The sequence below is a fragment of the Coffea arabica genome, chromosome 9e, assembly GCF_036785885.1.
Source record: "Coffea arabica cultivar ET-39 chromosome 9e, Coffea Arabica ET-39 HiFi, whole genome shotgun sequence".
NCBI lineage: Eukaryota > Viridiplantae > Streptophyta > Magnoliopsida > Gentianales > Rubiaceae > Coffea > Coffea arabica.
The window spans coordinates 34,920,047-34,937,548 of NC_092327.1; the positions used below are offsets into that span (position 1 = coordinate 34,920,047).

General features: G+C 35.6%; 3 protein-coding genes across 3 annotated transcripts; all 3 read left to right on the plus strand.

Moving 5' to 3' along the window:
- The first annotated feature begins 1,443 nt into the window (after nucleotides 1–1,443).
- LOC113709791 (uncharacterized) lies at nucleotides 1,444–4,479 on the plus strand. Its single transcript, XM_027232648.1, has 5 exons — nucleotides 1,444–1,702; nucleotides 1,847–2,760; nucleotides 3,152–3,618; nucleotides 3,766–3,878; nucleotides 3,932–4,479. The coding sequence occupies exons 1-5, from the start codon at nucleotides 1,444–1,446 to the stop codon at nucleotides 4,477–4,479; spliced, it is 2,301 nt and encodes a 766-aa protein (XP_027088449.1).
- An 87-nt stretch (nucleotides 4,480–4,566) lies between these two features.
- On the plus strand, nucleotides 4,567–5,124 carry LOC140014699 (uncharacterized). The gene has a single exon (XM_072065796.1). The coding sequence runs from the start codon at nucleotides 4,567–4,569 to the stop codon at nucleotides 5,122–5,124; it is 558 nt and encodes a 185-aa protein (XP_071921897.1).
- A 2,253-nt stretch (nucleotides 5,125–7,377) lies between these two features.
- Nucleotides 7,378–9,083, plus strand: LOC113709431 (tRNA (guanine-N(7)-)-methyltransferase-like). Its single transcript, XM_027232195.2, has 2 exons — nucleotides 7,378–7,473; nucleotides 7,943–9,083. The coding sequence occupies exon 2, from the start codon at nucleotides 7,993–7,995 to the stop codon at nucleotides 8,740–8,742; it is 750 nt and encodes a 249-aa protein (XP_027087996.2). The 5' UTR covers nucleotides 7,378–7,473; nucleotides 7,943–7,992; the 3' UTR covers nucleotides 8,743–9,083.
- Nucleotides 9,084–17,502: the final 8,419 nt, after the last annotated feature.

Here is a 17,502-nt window from a genome sequence, read left to right on the forward strand (position 1 = left end):
GTTCGGAATTAAGGGGGAGGAAACTAGAGAAAGGATAGTCAATGGAGGGCCTTGGATTTTCGATAACCAGATACTTGTGCTGAGTAGGTGGTACGAGGGGATTGAGGATGATCCTAATGCCTTCAGAATAGCACCACTATGGGTTCAAATGTGGAACCTTCCTTTACATTGCATCTCTAAGGAGGTAGGGAAGAAAGTAGGTGCAGTGTTTAAGGAAGTCAGGGAAGTAGTTATTCCGCAAAATGGAGGTAAAGAAGGAAAGCATCTAAAGGCACATGTCATGGTTGACATTTTTCATCCATTGCTTCGAGGAACAACAATCAAAATGAATGGACTAATGAGATGGATTAAATTCAAATATGAAAGGTGTCCTGACTTTTGCTACACATGTGGGATTATAGGCCATAATGAAAAGGCCTGTAAGTCAAAGATAGTAGTAGAAAATGGTCAGCAAGAGAACCAGTATGGTCCATGGTTGAGAGTAAATTCTGGGAAATCTTCACTCCAAAAGGAGAATAACAACTACAAATCTCCTTCCAAAAGGCAATATTGGGGGGTGGAAAATGGGGAACTGGTGAGGAAAGACTCAAAGAGACAGGATGGGGAACATGAAGCCACAACTCCAAGAGGAAAGGAACATCTGGAAGAAAGGGATAAGGAAATACATAAACCAAAGGAGAAAGTGGACTATATACCAAGGAAGTTGAATAAGGAACTACAGGTACAGATTCTGGTCAGCAAGGAAAAAAGGGGAGAAAGTCATACAAGTATTGCCAGTGTGGAGGAAATCATAAATGAGGAAGTCCAGTCAGGAGCTCAACCATTCAGTAGTAACAAGATGGTGGAGCTTTTACAAGAAATGGAAAGATGCAAAAAGCCAGAATTTCAAGGAAATAATGGAGATGATGAGATAATGGTGGACAGGGAGCTGCAAGAACCAAAGAAAAAACCTGGTCTAACCATCCAAGAAGACAGTGGTAACATGACCATGCCAAGTGAGGTACAAGACAAACCTGTGAGTCAAAGCAGCAAATGCACTCAAGTAGAACATCCTCAGAGACAGGAAAGGAAAACAAGGAAAACAGCAAGGATATCAATGGGAAGGGGAAGGAAGGTTTTGCAACAGATTGATGGCAATTGTCTAAGCCAAGTAGGAACGACCAAAAGGAAATTGGCATTGGAGGATGAAAATATGACAGACACTGAGACCATCGAACACATTCAGAAAAAAAACAAAGGAGGAGGCCAGGAAATGGAAATAGAACGATCAGAGGAAGGGGTGGGTGCCAGCTTTCACTGGACCCCAAGTGATCCATGAAGGTTATGGTGTGAAATTGCCAAGGTGCGGGGAGCCCCTTGACAGTTCCCCACTTGAAGGAGTTCAAGCGACTCCTCTCCCCAGAATTGATGTTTCTATGTGAAACTAAGAATAGGAAACAATATATGGAAAAGATTCAAAGGATTCTAAACTATGAACACAGCTACATAGTGGAATCAATGGAAAGAGCAGGTGGCATGGTCTTATACTGGAGTGCACATACCAAAGTACTACAGGTGCAACACACGGCCTTCACTTTAGAGGCTCATATAGAGGACCAAAGCAGCAGCAGTGACTGGTGGATGGTTGGGATCTATGCTAGCTGTGATGACTCAATAAGAAGACAGCAATGGTCAGTCATACAAAGAAGGAAACATCTATGGGGTAATAGATGGATAATAGTAGGGGATTTCAATGACATTTGTTCCAACAAGGAGAAATGGGGAGGAAGGATAAGAGAAGAGTGAACGTTCAATGACTTCAGAAACTTTATCAATGAGAATCAGTTGGTTGACATTGGTTACGAAGGACAGCCTTGGACCTGGAGCAATAACTGGGAGGGGGATGGTGAGATTAAACAAAGGCTTCATAGGGCACTGAGCAGTGTACAATGGAATCTGAAATTTGAAAAGGCAAAATGCACTCACATTAAGTCTCATGCGTCTGATCACAGTGCTCTACTGTTGGATACTAACCCCATGAAAAGGAACAGGAAAAAAAGATTCTTCTTTGACGAAAGATGGCTTCAAAGGGAAGGAATAACTCAGGTAATCAAGGAAGCTTGGGACAAGAATGTAGAGGGGTCCAGGATGTTTCACATTAAGACAAAAGTGAGGAATTGCAGAATAGCTCTACTTAGATGGAGCAACAAAAGTAACAAGAACTCTAGGAAAAGGATTGAGAGTATAAAGGAGAAGTTGGATCAGATCCAAGGAACATCACTGCCAAGTATCAGAAAGGAAAAGGCTTCTCTTAAAATGCAGTTGAAGGAAGCTTACAAGGATGAGGAAATGTTTTGGAGCCAGAAAGCTAGACTCAGATGGCTACAAGAAGGAGACAAGAATACTCAGTTCTTCCATGCACAGGTTAACAGTAGAAGGAAGATGAATAGAATGCAGCAACTACAAAAGGAAGATGGGACATGGACAGAAAATGAGGCTGAACTGGGAGCTGAAATTGGTAACTACTACAGGCAACTCTTCACCAAATCAACCGAGAGTAGTAATCATGAGATTCTAGCTGGAATCCCAAAATCCATATCTGAGACTATGAACCAGGATCTAACTAAGGATGTAACAGAAGAGGAAATCAAATCTGCAATCTTCTCTATGGATAGCAACAAGGCTCCTGGCATAGATGGGATGTCCCCCCTTTTTTTCCAAAAATTCTGGGATATAATCAAAGGAGACCTGGTAAATGCTATAAAAGCTTTTTTCATTCTGGTAATATGTTAAAGGCTATCAACCATACCATCATTTCCTTGATCCCAAAAGTCCCCTGCCCCACCAACATCAAGCAATACAGACCCATTAGCCTTTGTAGTGTGATTTACAAAGTTATTGCCAAAATTCTAGTCAATAGGCTCAAACCAATTTTGCATCATTGCATCAGCATTAATCAATCTGCTTTTATCCCTGGGAGACACATTCTTGATAACATCATTATCTCTCATGAGTACTTGCATCATCTTAAAAACAAAGGCACGGTAAGGATGGATTTATGGCTGTGAAGCTTGATATGTCTAAGGCCTATGATATAGTAGAATGACATTTTTTGTAAGTTATGATGGAAAAAATGAGGTTCTGTGAAAAATGGATAACATGGATTATGAAGTGCATAAGTACAGTCTCCTTCTCCTTTGACATCAATGGAGAGTGTAAGGAATACATTGTACCAGAAAGAGGGATAAGACAAGGTGACCCTCTGTCACCTTATCTATTTCTTATATGTTCAGAAGGCTTCTCTAGCCTGCTGAAGAGAGCAACACAGACAAGGAATATGGCTGGCATGAAAATAAGCAGACATGGTCCCTCAATAACCCATCTTCTTTTTGCTGATGACTCCCTGATCTTCTGCAAAGCCAACTCTCAAGAAGCAAAGGAGCTGAAGAGGATACTAGAGGTATATGAACAAGAATCTGGTCAGATGGTTAACTTAGACAAATCTAGTGTATTTTTTAGCAAAAATGTGAATTTAGCAACAAAGGAGGACGTGTGTACGGAACTAGGAGGTATTCAACCAGTATCGCAAGGGAAGTACCTAGGATTGGCCATGGTGATATCAAGGTCTAAAGGACAGCTGTTTGGCTACATAAAAGATAACATCAAAACAAGGATGCTAAGCTGAAAATATAAGCTCCTGAGTTCAGCTGGGAAAGAAATTCTGATCAAAGCTGTGTCTATGGCAATGTCTACTTACACAATGTCTTGTTTCAAATTACCTTGCAGGTTATGCAAAGAGATAAGCTATGCTTTTCAATTTCTGGTGGGAGAAAAAGACAACAAGAATAAGGTTCACTGGGTAGCTTGGAAGCAGTTGACAAGGGAGAAAAAACGAGGAGGCATGGGATTCCAGGAGATTCAAAGCTTCAATAGTGCTTTGCTGGCTAAACAGATTTGGAGAATCATCAGAAATCCAAATCTGTTATCCAACAAAAAATTCTGAAAAGCAAGTACTTCCCAAATTGCAGTGTGCTGGATTGCAAAAGTCCCAACAATGCTTCATGGTTTTGGCAAAGCATCATGAGTGCAAGAGAAGAGCTTCAATGGGGGATACAGAAAAGGATAGGGAATGGACTTTTAACAAGAATTTGGGAAGATCAATGGATTCCAAACCAACATTTAGGGAGGCCTGTCACAACCAAGCCAGAAGATTGTCAAGTACAGAAAGTTGCTGATTTGATAGAAGGCTACAGGTGGAATAGGAATCTCATCTTCAAAAATTTCAAAAAGGAAGATGCTGAAAACATTCTCAAGATCCCCATAAGTATTACAGGAAGAGAGGATGACTTCTTCTGGACAGAAAACCAAAAAGGGGAGTACACGGTACAATCAGGCTACAAGGCAATCCAAACTAAGAAAGAACAAGAGGGCAGAGGGAGAAGAGAAAGGATTGAGCCCAGCAACAGACCAAGAAGGAATGACATGTTGAGAGTGCTGTGAAGCCTAAGAATCAGTCACAAAGTTAAGATCTTCATATGGAAAGGCCTGAAAGAAGCAATTCCAATCAAAGAATTAATCTGGAGAAGAATGTCAAAAGGAGACCCTATATGCTTAGGTTGTGGAGAGAAGCTAGAAACCTTGGAACATCTACTGCTGAAATGCAAGAAAGCAAAGGAGATCTGGAAAGCTACACCAATACAATGGGATGGGATTCAGGAGCTGACTGGGAATTTCAACAGCTGGTGGGCTGCATTATCCGAAGCAATTCAGAGAGATCAGGGGATGGACCATATATCTCTTACAGCATATATTCTTTGGCAAATTTGGAAAAGCAGGAACGATAAAGAGTTCAACAACAAAACACATGATCCAGCACAAGTGATCAACAAAGCCTGGAATGCTTGGATGGAGTTCAATGAAGGGATCAAAAAGGCTAGGAGGTGTAGCATTGAACAAACAACAGCACCACTTCAAATGGAGGAACAAGAAGCTAGCCAAAACCCAGACAATAGATCAGCAGGAATGCATATAAGAATAGCAACCAAGTGGAACAAGGCATCAAAGTCCATTGGGTATGGTATTGTAGCAGCTGACTGTAGAGGGCAGGATGTGATGGGATGGAAAATGAGGGAAAACGAAAGCTGAAACCAACTTCAACACGACACTGAAGGTGTAAAGTGGGCGTTGATCAAAGCAGCAGAACAAGGTTGGAGGCTGGTATGTATTGGAGTTCCTGATACAGAACTTTTGCAGCAAATTCAGGGAACAAAAACAGTAGACATGTGGTTAGCTACCCTGATAGAGGACATCCGCGAGCTAAGTAATATGTTTTACAAATGCTCTTTTTGCATAGGAAAATATAAAAGGAATGATCTAAGTTGTTTGTTTAGCGCTCAAGCTTTGAGCAATTATTTTGATGTAGAATGGGTCAACCCCAATCTATTGTGCTAAATGCACATTGTAAAGCATCGAGCAAGTCTCGCCTGTATATACTTATATTCCAAGCAATATAATCTTATCGTTTCGACAAAAAAAAAAAGATTGGTAAGCATGCAAAAAAGTTGTTCATACTTGGATCTTTGGATATCTTTGTATGTAAACATGTCTTGACTGATGGTAATTGTCAAGATTTTTGAAAGTTTAATTCTACAATTATTATTTTTTATCACTGGACGTCTCTTTTGTTTGTAGTCCATATTTGCATTAAAAGAGCCAAAGTTTTTTGGGGCAGTGTTTTAAAAGTTAGGTAATCCACCTTTATTGTTAGACGTCTTTCTTATATGTAGTCTGCATTTTTATTGAGAGAGTCAAAACTTATGAGAGCAAGGAATTAAACGTCGAATAAAATTAAAGTGTGTATTGTACCTGTACATAGTCCCATGCTACAGAAGAAAAATCATTAATTTTCCATGTTGTTGAAACTTAAATAGGATGTCCTTCACTATTAATGGTGATGCTTTTCCAAGGTATCATAATTCATAAAAACAGTTAAATTTCACTCCTTTATGAGTATTGTGTGAGGACTTAATTAAGAAGGCGTGAAATTTGGTGTCAATTTTAAACAATGGCTTTAACACAAAGACGTGGCTTAGCATTCCTCCACTAATTGACACCTTGAATAAATAGGCCATGCTAGAAAGCACGTGAAAAATGACCTCGCATTCAGGGCCAAAATTATAACAAACTGGAACCTTTGGGGGCAAAGTGCAATTACCCAAGCGAGAAGCTCTGAAAATACAAAGGGATAATTTCATAAACCTCCCCTGAGGTTTTATGAAATATCACCTAGCTCCCTTGAGGTTTTCAAAATCTCACTTAGCACCCCTTGAATTGATATTTTGGTAACATTGAAAGCCCTTCTAACCAAAAGTAATATTAAAAAAATTCATGTTTGAGGAGAAAGATTATTTTAGTGCCTTTAATACCCTTAGGCCATAAAAAAATGAACATTTTACAAACCAAGAAAAAAAAGTACTAAATTAGAACCATCTTAAAAGTGGATAGATGAAAAATGGTAAGATTTTATGTTATAGTCAATGTCACTTCTACAGTAGGAAAAGATAGTAAAAGCAAAATAATTGTGTTTGGACAGCTGATTATTTGTTCAAATATATTTGCTTACATCACCATTACAATTTTCAATACACCTTTTTTATCTTCCTAATTATCTTTTTATCTCACATACATCACATCACAAAAAATATTATAGTAAAAATATCTCAAATAACTTACAATCCAAACACTAAAACCATTTCTATAAATAGAACCCTTCATAGCATTGAAGGTAATTAGCATGTAAAATCAAATATTTGAGTAAAAAAAACTTAGTAATAGACGAAATTCAATTTCAATATCATACAAAAAATTTACTCAAAATAGACAGAATTTTTTTATGGGTGTGAAATATGAAAATTTTATTATAGAAAAAGTTAGACTTTAAATAATTGTTCGGAGTTTCAATTAGTTTATTTCTCTTACGCTCTACATGAATAGGAATAAATAAATAAATAAATAAAGTTGTGAAACACCAAAAAAGGAAAAAAATAATAGAACTTGCAGCTATTCTTCTCCAAATACATTGAATATTTCATTGATTAAATCCTATATTTCATTGATATTTGTAATTTAATTATACATATATATACATATATATGTGTGTATGTATGTATATATGTATGTTTGTATAGACATTGTTAAAGAAAAGTAGGAAATTTAGAGAAAGAAAAACAAGTTTAGAAAATTTAAATATGAGGGTATTATTGACAATTCATCGCCCTTGATATTAGTATATGGCCCTACTATCACTTTAAGGGTGCTAAGTGAGATTTTGAAAAGTTTAGGAGATCTAGGTGATATTTCATGAAACCTCAAGGGAGGTTTCTGAAATTATCCCAAATACAAAGCAAAGCCCGGTTGAGTAAAATAATACCGTACTAGGGCACAAATTTTGTTCCAACCCAGTGCAGCTTCTCCAAAGGACTTGTTCAAAACCAGGTGAGCAAATTTTGCTTTTACTTCGATATTCAAATTCATTTGTAAACAGAATTTTGGAAATTAGTAAGAAATAGAATTGAAATCCCAACTCAGAATATTACTATTTTGATTGCAAAAAATCCTTCAGCAGTAACTGTTTCATGAATTTCTCACATTCTTGACTACAATCCAAGACTGATAACAATGTAAAAAAAGAACCCTTTTTTTTCTGGTATGGGGAAATTTCCAATTAGTTGTACGATATTTGTGTGTGATTTGGTGGTTTTAAAGAATAGGGTTCTTGGTGAAGGAGGGATTACGTGTATTATTAGATGAAAGATTATTGTTATTTGCATTGAATAAGAATTGAAAATGCTCGGCTTTCCTAAGTTTTGATGTAGAGTAGTTAGTTTTCGTTCGTTAGTTTTGTAGCTCTAGATTCTACATTTTTCTGACTTGGAATTTTAATTTTGCTGTTGGATTCATTTAGGCAAAAGGAGGAGGAAACGGGGGAGAAGAATAGGGAAGGGAAGTGGGAATATGATGGAGCATGAGTCTAATGTTAATCCTACCCTTAGCAAGAGTACTGGGCTACCTCGGAAACGATTTTATCGTGCTCGGGCACATAGCAATCCATTGAGTGATTCCCATTTCCCTGTTCCTGTTGCCCCTTCTCAATTTGATTATTCCAGTCATTATCCTCAGATATCTAATGATTCCAAAAAGATTGAGTTTGCGGACATAGGTTGTGGTTTTGGAGGGCTTTTAATTAGCCTTTCAACGCTTTTTCCTGCAACCCTTATGATTGGAATGGAACTCAGGGATAAGGTGACAGAGTATGTAAAGGAAAGGATTTTAGCACTGAGGACTGGTAATCCTGGGCAGTACCAGAATATTTCAGTGGTTCGCACCAATTCGATGAAGTACATTCCCAATTACTTTGAGAAGGGGCAGCTTAAAAAGATGTTTTTTCTGTTCCCGGACCCTCACTTTAAAGAAAAAAATCATCGCCGTCGTGTTATTAGTCCTTACTTGCTGGATGAGTATGCTTATGCTCTTGCAGTTGGTGGAATTATTTACACCATTACTGATGTGGAAGAACTGGGGGAGTGGATGAAATCTTGTTTGGAGAGGCACCCATTGTTCGAACCCCTTACTGTGCAAGAGCTGGAAGATGATCCGGTTGTAAAGCTTTTGAGTACTGCTACTGAGGAAGGACAGAAGGTTGCACGAAATGGTGGACAAACATACCAGGCAGTATATAGACGCAGAACTGGTCCTATTGAATGATCAATCATGCTTGCTTGGTTGCATCTCGCAGGTCCTTAGACTTTCCCACATTCTCTTGCTCTGCCAGTAGAGAATGTAGTTTTGTGCTGATAGTATAGATTTGTGAAATTTTGGTATTGAGTGTACCATTGATTTATGTAGAACAAACTCATTTTTGTAGGCTAAATTCATTTTTCCCTTCCATAGTTTCCTATTGTGATTTCTAGCTAATTTTAGTGCATATTCATAGCACTGTTTGATTTTGTTTCACGATAGATATGAAAGGGCTAAACATGGTAGAATTTTGGTATCTTTGTTACACGTTCAATTGGTGTAAATGTAATTTGTCAGGTGAACTTCAACCTTGTTAACTACTAGTCGATCATCTTTTCTCAAGCAACAAGTGAACTTCTTCTGGTCTAGGAGATGCACAAATCCTTAAAGTGCATTCCATAACATGCTGTAGTGCATTTCTTTTACACCAGAATAAGACGTTTTTATGTTTGCTCTCCCCAAACCACCCCCAACCCCCCCCAAAACATCCCCCTCTTTTTCTCCTTTTTAAGGAAAAATGAGAGAGGCTATGAAACACCAGTATTTTATTACCTACTGACTGGCTTTGAGAAATGCATTATGGCTCCTGTGATGCTTTGGGATTATGGTAATTTTATTTTTCAACGAATCGAATCTGTTGAAGACTATATACACCTGTGATGAAATAGATTTGATTGTGAAGTTTCTTTTCTGATTTTACCTTTCACCTTTGGAATGCAACTTTGCAAGTTTTTGTTGAGTTGATAATTTGGGAGCACCTAACTGATATTTTCATTAATAATCTTAATGTAAGATTAATTCTTCTGAACCGTACCTCTTTTATGTTTTGGAGTCTTTGATGAATATTTGTAGTGTAGGATTGATGTTTCTGGACTTAATCGTTACTCAGAGATTTTCTGCCCTTGTTCTTGATGCGAAAAATTGAAAATATTCCTAATCCAAATTGCAAGTAAATAATCAGATTTCTTTTTCTTTTTCTTTTTTTTTGTATAAGTGGGGGATTTTAAATCCAGAACCTCCTACTTACGATCCCTCTTACTTTACGATTGAATTTCAAGTCTGAAAAAACCAATGCCCCGTGGGAGGGTGAAACTCTACAAATTGTGCCCAATAAAGATTAATTAGACCCTTTATATGAGTTTTTCGTATAGAATAGTAATTCACAAACAGACATTTGATTTTGGAGGTGAACTAAAGCCAACAGAATTCCTACCAAATAAGTGCCTGGGTACGTCTTTATTTGAAAAAAAAATAAAAAGAATTTACTATGCTATTGTGGCGCTTTTGTGATGTGATGTATATGATATAAAAATATAGGAATAATTGGAAAGATAAAAATATGATTAGAAACGTGTACATGATGTAGACAAAGTAATTTTTCCAAATAATGAGATATCAAAAAAGTGATTCTGTTTGATTTTTCCCATCACTTTTGAGTACTACGTTATGCTTATTGTTTTTTTTTTCTTTGAAGTAGAAAAATGATTTATTATCAATTGATTGAAAGATCCGCATGAAGATTTTTTTTTTTTTTTTTGTTATGCTTATTGTTGCTAGCGGAATATTTTTCTGCATGTTTTGCTATGAATTAGCAGCATGTTGTCTTTAGCTAATTGTAATAAGGTCAGAAAGTTAGAAAAGGAGTTTACTATCACTTAGATAATTAGGGCAATAAACTCTCTCAACATCCGACTTAATTTGTGTACACTTGACCTCCCACCTACCAAAATTTAAAGTCTTTGGTGGTGGCCACCAACCCAAATGGCTAGTGGTTACTTAATTTGTGTACCCAATGGTACTTATTATTATCTAATGGTATATCATAATTAAGTAACAGATGAAATGGAAAATTGTTACGTTCTTCGTGAACACATTTTTCAATTACTTTTTTACCTCACATATATCAAATTACTACAGTAATTTTTTACAAATAATTCAAAAAAAATACAATCCAAACAAAATGTAATATTTTGTGGAAAATGAGAAAAAAATTCTACTTCTTCATATTGAGCAGGTGTAACATGTCGAATTAGTAATAACACTAGGACTGTCAATGGGGCTGGACCAACCCGAGCTTGGCTCGTTCGGCCAGATAAAAAGCCCGATGAGCCCGATCATTTAGTGAGTCGGGCTGAGCTTGAGCCTAAAAAAAGGTCCGAATTAAATATGAGCCGAGCTTGAGCCTTATTAGGCTCAAACCCGATATAGGCCCGGTCCTTTAATTACCTATATATATAATATTTATATTTTGATATTATGTATAATTATATATCCAAATATATTATTACTAAATACTAAATATATATATAAATTACAAAACACAAAAATATATCTAAAGACTCTTTCATGAGCTTTCTTGAGAGCCAATATTAGTAATGCATAACTAAATCTCTAACTTTTCTTATTGGTTGAGTAAATTTTTGTACTGGCATAATATTGGTTAATTTCTTTTTGGTCTACAAACACAAAAATCATCAAGCATATTTGGATTTAAATCACAAGATTATAAAAAAAGTTTCAACTTTTAAAGATGTATTGGCTTATGATCGCATGTTTTATTACTATTTTTCATGCATTTTGAACGAATTAAATATAAATATTGTTGAAAAAATTTTTGGTTTATATACTTTTTAAGAACTATTATTTGTTCATGTTTAGTTTTAATATTATAGTCTTGTAAATGTTAAATTAGTTTAACAACTTAATAGTTATAGTAATTATATGAAGAAAATTAAGGAGTAATAAGTGAGCTTGGGCTAAACCCGATTAAGGCTCACAACCCGAATATTATGTGAGTTGAGTATGAACTTCACATTTATGAACCCGAAACTCATAGTCCGAAGTCCGAAAATGTTTCAAATTAAATGAGTTGAGCTTGAGCTCATCAAAGCCCGACTCATTAGGCCCGATTGACAGGCCTAAATAACACTCACTGGAATGCCAAAATATGCTCCCTTTGAATCCTTTCACTTTCAACAACATCAGAAAATAAATAAATAAAAAAGTAGACAATATATAACATGAAAGGAAGATTTTGATTGAAAATCATTTTAAAAAGTATTTTTTTTTGGTATTATTCAGTAATATTTATATATGATGTGATGCGTATGTTTCTGACTAAAAAAAGAAGAGTATTATTAGAAATGCATGTAAGAAGTATTTTTTTTAAAACTTCCAAAGGAATTACATGTATAGACACTGTATCAATCTTATATTATTTTTTATCAACTTTGTTTTGTATTCCTGTTTCTATTTTACTAATCCGATTTTTGACGAGAAGTTTGGTAATCTTAAAAAGTAGGCAAGTATATTAATGCGTAGGCAAGCACATTAGCATTAGTAAAGGACTTTCTACGCAAGAAGTTCAGTACTCTGAAAAAGTACATTAGCATTAGCTTATTAATGTGTAGGTGATATAGGTTGCAAAATTGTTATTCAGTTTATGATTATTTTCCCCTCGGTATTTGCCAAATATTGCATTATTAGGTAGATTTTAATTATATTTGGTATTTGGTGCTAATCGTAGGGAAGTGGAGCAAAAAGTGATAAAATTGATGATTTTTCAAGAATTGCTATCGAGTCCAGATGATTTGGAATTTGCACACGGGGATTTCCAAGTCCGAGTAGAACTTCGGATAGCTTTTGGGTGAAGATTTGGAAGACTTTGATTTTCTTTATTAGTTATAGTTCGAGTTTGTTTGGATAGTAGGTTATTTTCCCAAATATATTTGCTTACATCACCATTACAATTTTCAATACAGCTTTTTATCTTCTCAATTATCTTTTTATCTCATATGCATCACATCACAAAAGTGCTACAGTAAAAATATCTCAAATAATTTACAATCCAAACAAACCCTATAGAAGATTATCTTTTGTAGTATCTTTTCTATTTAGAAAACACGTCTTTATTATTAGTAGTTGACAGGAACTAGCAAACTGGGAAGAGAGAAAAGCCGGATTCCTGAGTGATTAGTACTTCCGAAAAGATAGAGAATTGCATTTGGACTCTTTATGTGATTAGTCTCAGGCAAGAAACAGGGGGTGGTGACTTTTGGATCAGGAAAAAGAAAACGAGGGCAACATGTTTCTTTTCGTTTCTTTAGTTTTTCTTTTATCAAACACTGTGCGAATGGCTTTGGAAAAATAGGGTGAATTGTTTTAATTGGCCATGCGCAACTAAGTTTTCTTTTCTAATTGAGAAATAACAAAGGATTTGATTCATCTACATCTGTGAGATCTAATTGTTTTCGTTTTGTATGTTTTCTGATTTAATTTCTCATGGGTGTTTTTGTTGTTTGAATATCAAAAGCTCGATATTTAATTCAACTTGACAAACTAATGTCAATTAGGATAGTTAAATCTATAATTGTTTAATTGTTTTAAATTAGTAGCGACTAGCGTGATTGGTTTCATGTTAGGGAGACATATGATCTAATTTGAATGAATCTTGGTAGTGTGTTCATTAATTAGAACATGAATTTTCTAATTTCTAATGCAATCAAGAAATTAAATTTTACGAGTTTATCTAGAGTTATTTTTTTGTTAAGGAAGTAACTAGCAGACGTACCTTAACTATCGAGACGATAAAAAGTTGGTTGTCATCGTTTGTTTGACAACCATAACCTGTTTATTATCGAATAGATGAAATAATTCTTGCATCGAAGAACAGTTGCATGAACCACTTCCGAAGTTATATTCTTGACTAGAGCTTGTTGATCCTTGATTTAAATTTAATTTGCTTTCGTTTAATTATTGTTATTTTCGTTAAGTATTTTATTTTAATCTTAATTTTCTAAAACCTCCTTAATTGGCTTTGTTTGGAAAGAAACAAATTTTTCTTCTAATTCCTGTGGAGACGACCCTACTTACCATTATATTGGAATAAATATTCTTATGAGTAGGTTTTTATTATTGCACAGACTCAACACTACATTAGCATTAGAATTAGCATATTAATGCGTAGGCAAGCACATTAGCATTAGTAAAGGATTTCCTACACAAGAAGTTCGATCGGTAATCTTAAAAAGTAGGCAAGCATATTAGCATTAATAAACAGCCATACACAAAATTAAAATTAGGCAAGCATACTAGCATTAATAAACTGCCATACACAAAATTTGAATTTTGAACCTCATAGAAGGAAAAACTCTAAAAGTTCTTCTCTGACCGTTAGGCTAACCCCACTCGTTAGTACATAGATGGACTTTTAAAATATTTACTTTTGAAATCTGGCAACGTCGTGTTTATTAAAATTTTACTAATTATATTTGACATAGGAAAGTGAAAAATATATGTATATAAACACCCAAACACTGATGAACGCCATGAACGTAAACGGTTGTAACAGCAATTCATAGTCATTCTAGATTTTCCATGCTTCTTATATTTCAATCTCTGTGAAAAAAAATTCATTTTTTTTAGCAAAATATTGATTATAGAACACTTCTTCTTTGACACAACAAATTCAAGAAAACGCATAACTAACATAGCAGTCATTTAATCCTTCTTGGTGGCATAGTGGCGCTTTGTCATCTTGTTGCTACAGTCAAATAAACATTAATGTAAACAAACAAATGCAATCTCGTAAATTAAATGCAAACTTTTATGGTTGAGGGTTTGATTAGTATGTGCCAAATAGCACAGTGTGAATTCCACACGCATTCAAGAATTCATGCAATCCATTAACACAATTTACACAGTTTATCTTCCTTTTAACCTCAATAATTCTTACAGTTAAGCACATTAATTTTTGTGACCAAGGGAACCAAAGGGTCAAATTTCTTTACCAAACTTCCTGGGCAGAGAAAATGTAAGAGCTGCATTTGCCTCTATATAAGCACTTTGCTGGTGAATCCAGTTACACTGCCTCACTCTTTTTCTTCTCCCCCTCGGTGCATTTTCCTCTCAAAAAATGGCTCTCAAATTCATCTCTCTGGTAATCTTGGTTTTGGTCATGAATTTTTCTTGCAATTTTTGCAGTGCTCGGCAGCTTCGAAATTTGGAGGAGGTAAAAGATGACAGTGGAAATGTTGGTGCCCCTAACACCCCAACCTGGCTTTTTCCCATCCCTTTTCCTCCATTTCCATTTCCATCCCCATTCCCAAATTTCCCCCTTCCACCTCCCTCCCCAGGTGGTTTATCTCCACTTCCTGGTTTCCCTAAAATCCCTGGATTTCCCAGTTTTCCTTTTCCACCAATATTCCCTTTTCCCAATCCTTTCTTGAATCCCCCTACTTTTGCTCCACCTGCAAAGGACTAAGGCTTGAGCTCATGATCAAGAATTGCTCTGCATGTAATAGGTGCCATGGGCTAGCTTGATGTAATAAAGTTCATTAATGGCGTTTTAAGCTTTTTTATGTTATCTTTGGATTGATCTCAGTGCTAGAAAGAAATGACAAGTCCCTCCGTTTTCTGCTTTGATTGTAACTTTTGTTGTTCAAAATCATACATATATATATGTGTGTGTGTGTGTGAATCATATCATGGTGGTGATTTCTTATCTAGTTCTTTGGGCATAACATCAACTTTCCTATAAAAAAAAAAAAAAAAAAAGAAGCCCAGTAAGATTTCTTTCTTTTTCTGAAAAAAAAAGAGCAATAATTCGTGGTTAAACTGCGAGTGTGAATTTGTATGTGGTGGTAATTTGGGATGAAATAGCTATGATAGAACGGCACAGACATTAGGCCAATTCTCTTCATATTTTGCCCACACAAAAGTTCTTGAAGAACGAACTCCAATTTTGTGTGGTCAAACGTATATCCATATTAGTATATTTGCATTCCAAAACTATTAGGCCTTACAATTTTTGACAAAATGAAGAGTCGATATTAATTATACAGCCTAATAGCAATTAGTAGGGCGAATTTCTACAAATAATGATGAATTCAAAGAACATCACAATTTTGGTATTCTGCAAGATTGTGCCCCCCATTTAGGGTCGCCACATTTCTAAAATGCGACAACCATGGAGTAATTTTGGACTCGGGGCAGGGACGGTTGCACCTGCAACCGTCCCTGCCAATTTTAGCTCATTTCAACTGCGCGTAACATTGGTTCAACTGCGCGTAACTTTTTTTTCACAGGATGTATTTTCACAACAGATAGTGGTGGGCCCCACACTTGGCGCGGATTTCGAGTTACATGGTGTTATTTCAGCCGCACAAAATTTTGAGGGCCAATTTTCAGCCGCACAAATTTTTAACCGTGCAGGGACGGTCATACTGCCCCAAATCCAGTAATTTTGTATGGTGTCAGAATGTTGCAGCAAAAAACTGTGGGAATACTTTTTTAATAAGATTTAGATCATTGGATGATAATAATATTATCAGTGAAGAAATCTGCCAATTATCATCGTCATAAAAGCTCATATTCTCGTTTCCATTACAATATCTAAAAGAAGCATTTTTTTTTTTTTTTTGAATTCAGCATACAAGTTTCATATCCTAGTGTTTAATACATCATACTTATGACAAATAATAAGATAACTAGTGGATCAAAATCTAACCTTGTGACTAATGACTGATAATACTATAAGAATCCATTTTAGAGTTACCAAAAACCCTTGTCAAATTGGATCGCATGGAAAGAAGTTCTTGGATCTTGAGTCATGAACTCATGATCAACATGAAAATCATCATGGCCATGGGGTTTTCCCTCGGAGTTGTCTTTTGATTCTTGACGATAAGGAAAGTGACATTTTATTCGACAGTAATTAAGGAAACACATATTGCAATTACTACTCTTGGCTAGTCAAATGCAGAATTTTGTGGGGGAGAGCCGGAGAGGGATGAGTTTAATGGTTTGAGGGAAAAGGCAGGAATGGTAACGGGGCGGCGGTGGGGACGAGGCTGTCCACTAGTCTCCCCTGCCCCCACCCAATGCCGCTTCCCCCACAGGTGCCCTGTGGGAGCTACTAAAAATTTGTCCTATAATTGTATTATAATGAAAATTTTATCAAAAATCAAGAAATTAAAATGCTAACATATAATTAAGTCATTATTCATTGTAATTTTACAATTGAAATTCATAAAAATAATCAAATAAAAGTTATTTGAATACAATTCAACATGATGAGATAGATACAACTAAAGTGGTCAAGTTATCATTTTTGAATTTTAAAAATCATCCTCCCAAAACATGTCATTGGTCATCAAGTCTTTAATTTCCTACTTCAATTGTCATTAGGAATTTAATACAAATATATTAATAAATTGAGTATAACTAATTAATAATTTTTATTAATATATATGTATAATTATTAATGTTATATATACTAATATACATTATATAATACTTATAACTAATAATATATTTATAACCAATTATATACACCCAAACATTTTATTTTTCTAATGGATGGCAGAGCGGGGGTAATACTCCTCTGCTCCTTGCCTCGTTTATTAACGAGGGGAAAAAATTCCCCCTCCCCCCATTCCATTAGCCCCCACGGAGCGGGTGCTCGCGCCATCCCTAAGGAAAGGAGTATCAAGTGAGATGTCTTTAATTCCCATTTACACTGTAAAATTTTTTTTTAACTGAAAAAATGCAGAATTTGTCAACCTGGTTTTTTCGGAATTTAACAGATTGGTGTCTGGGAAACACAAGTGACCCAGGACTATAGAAGGATACTCAATCAAAACAAGATGATACCAGAGAAATTTATTCGTTAATGTTATTAGATGGTATATCAGGATTTAAAAAAAAAAAAAAAAAAAACACGCATAC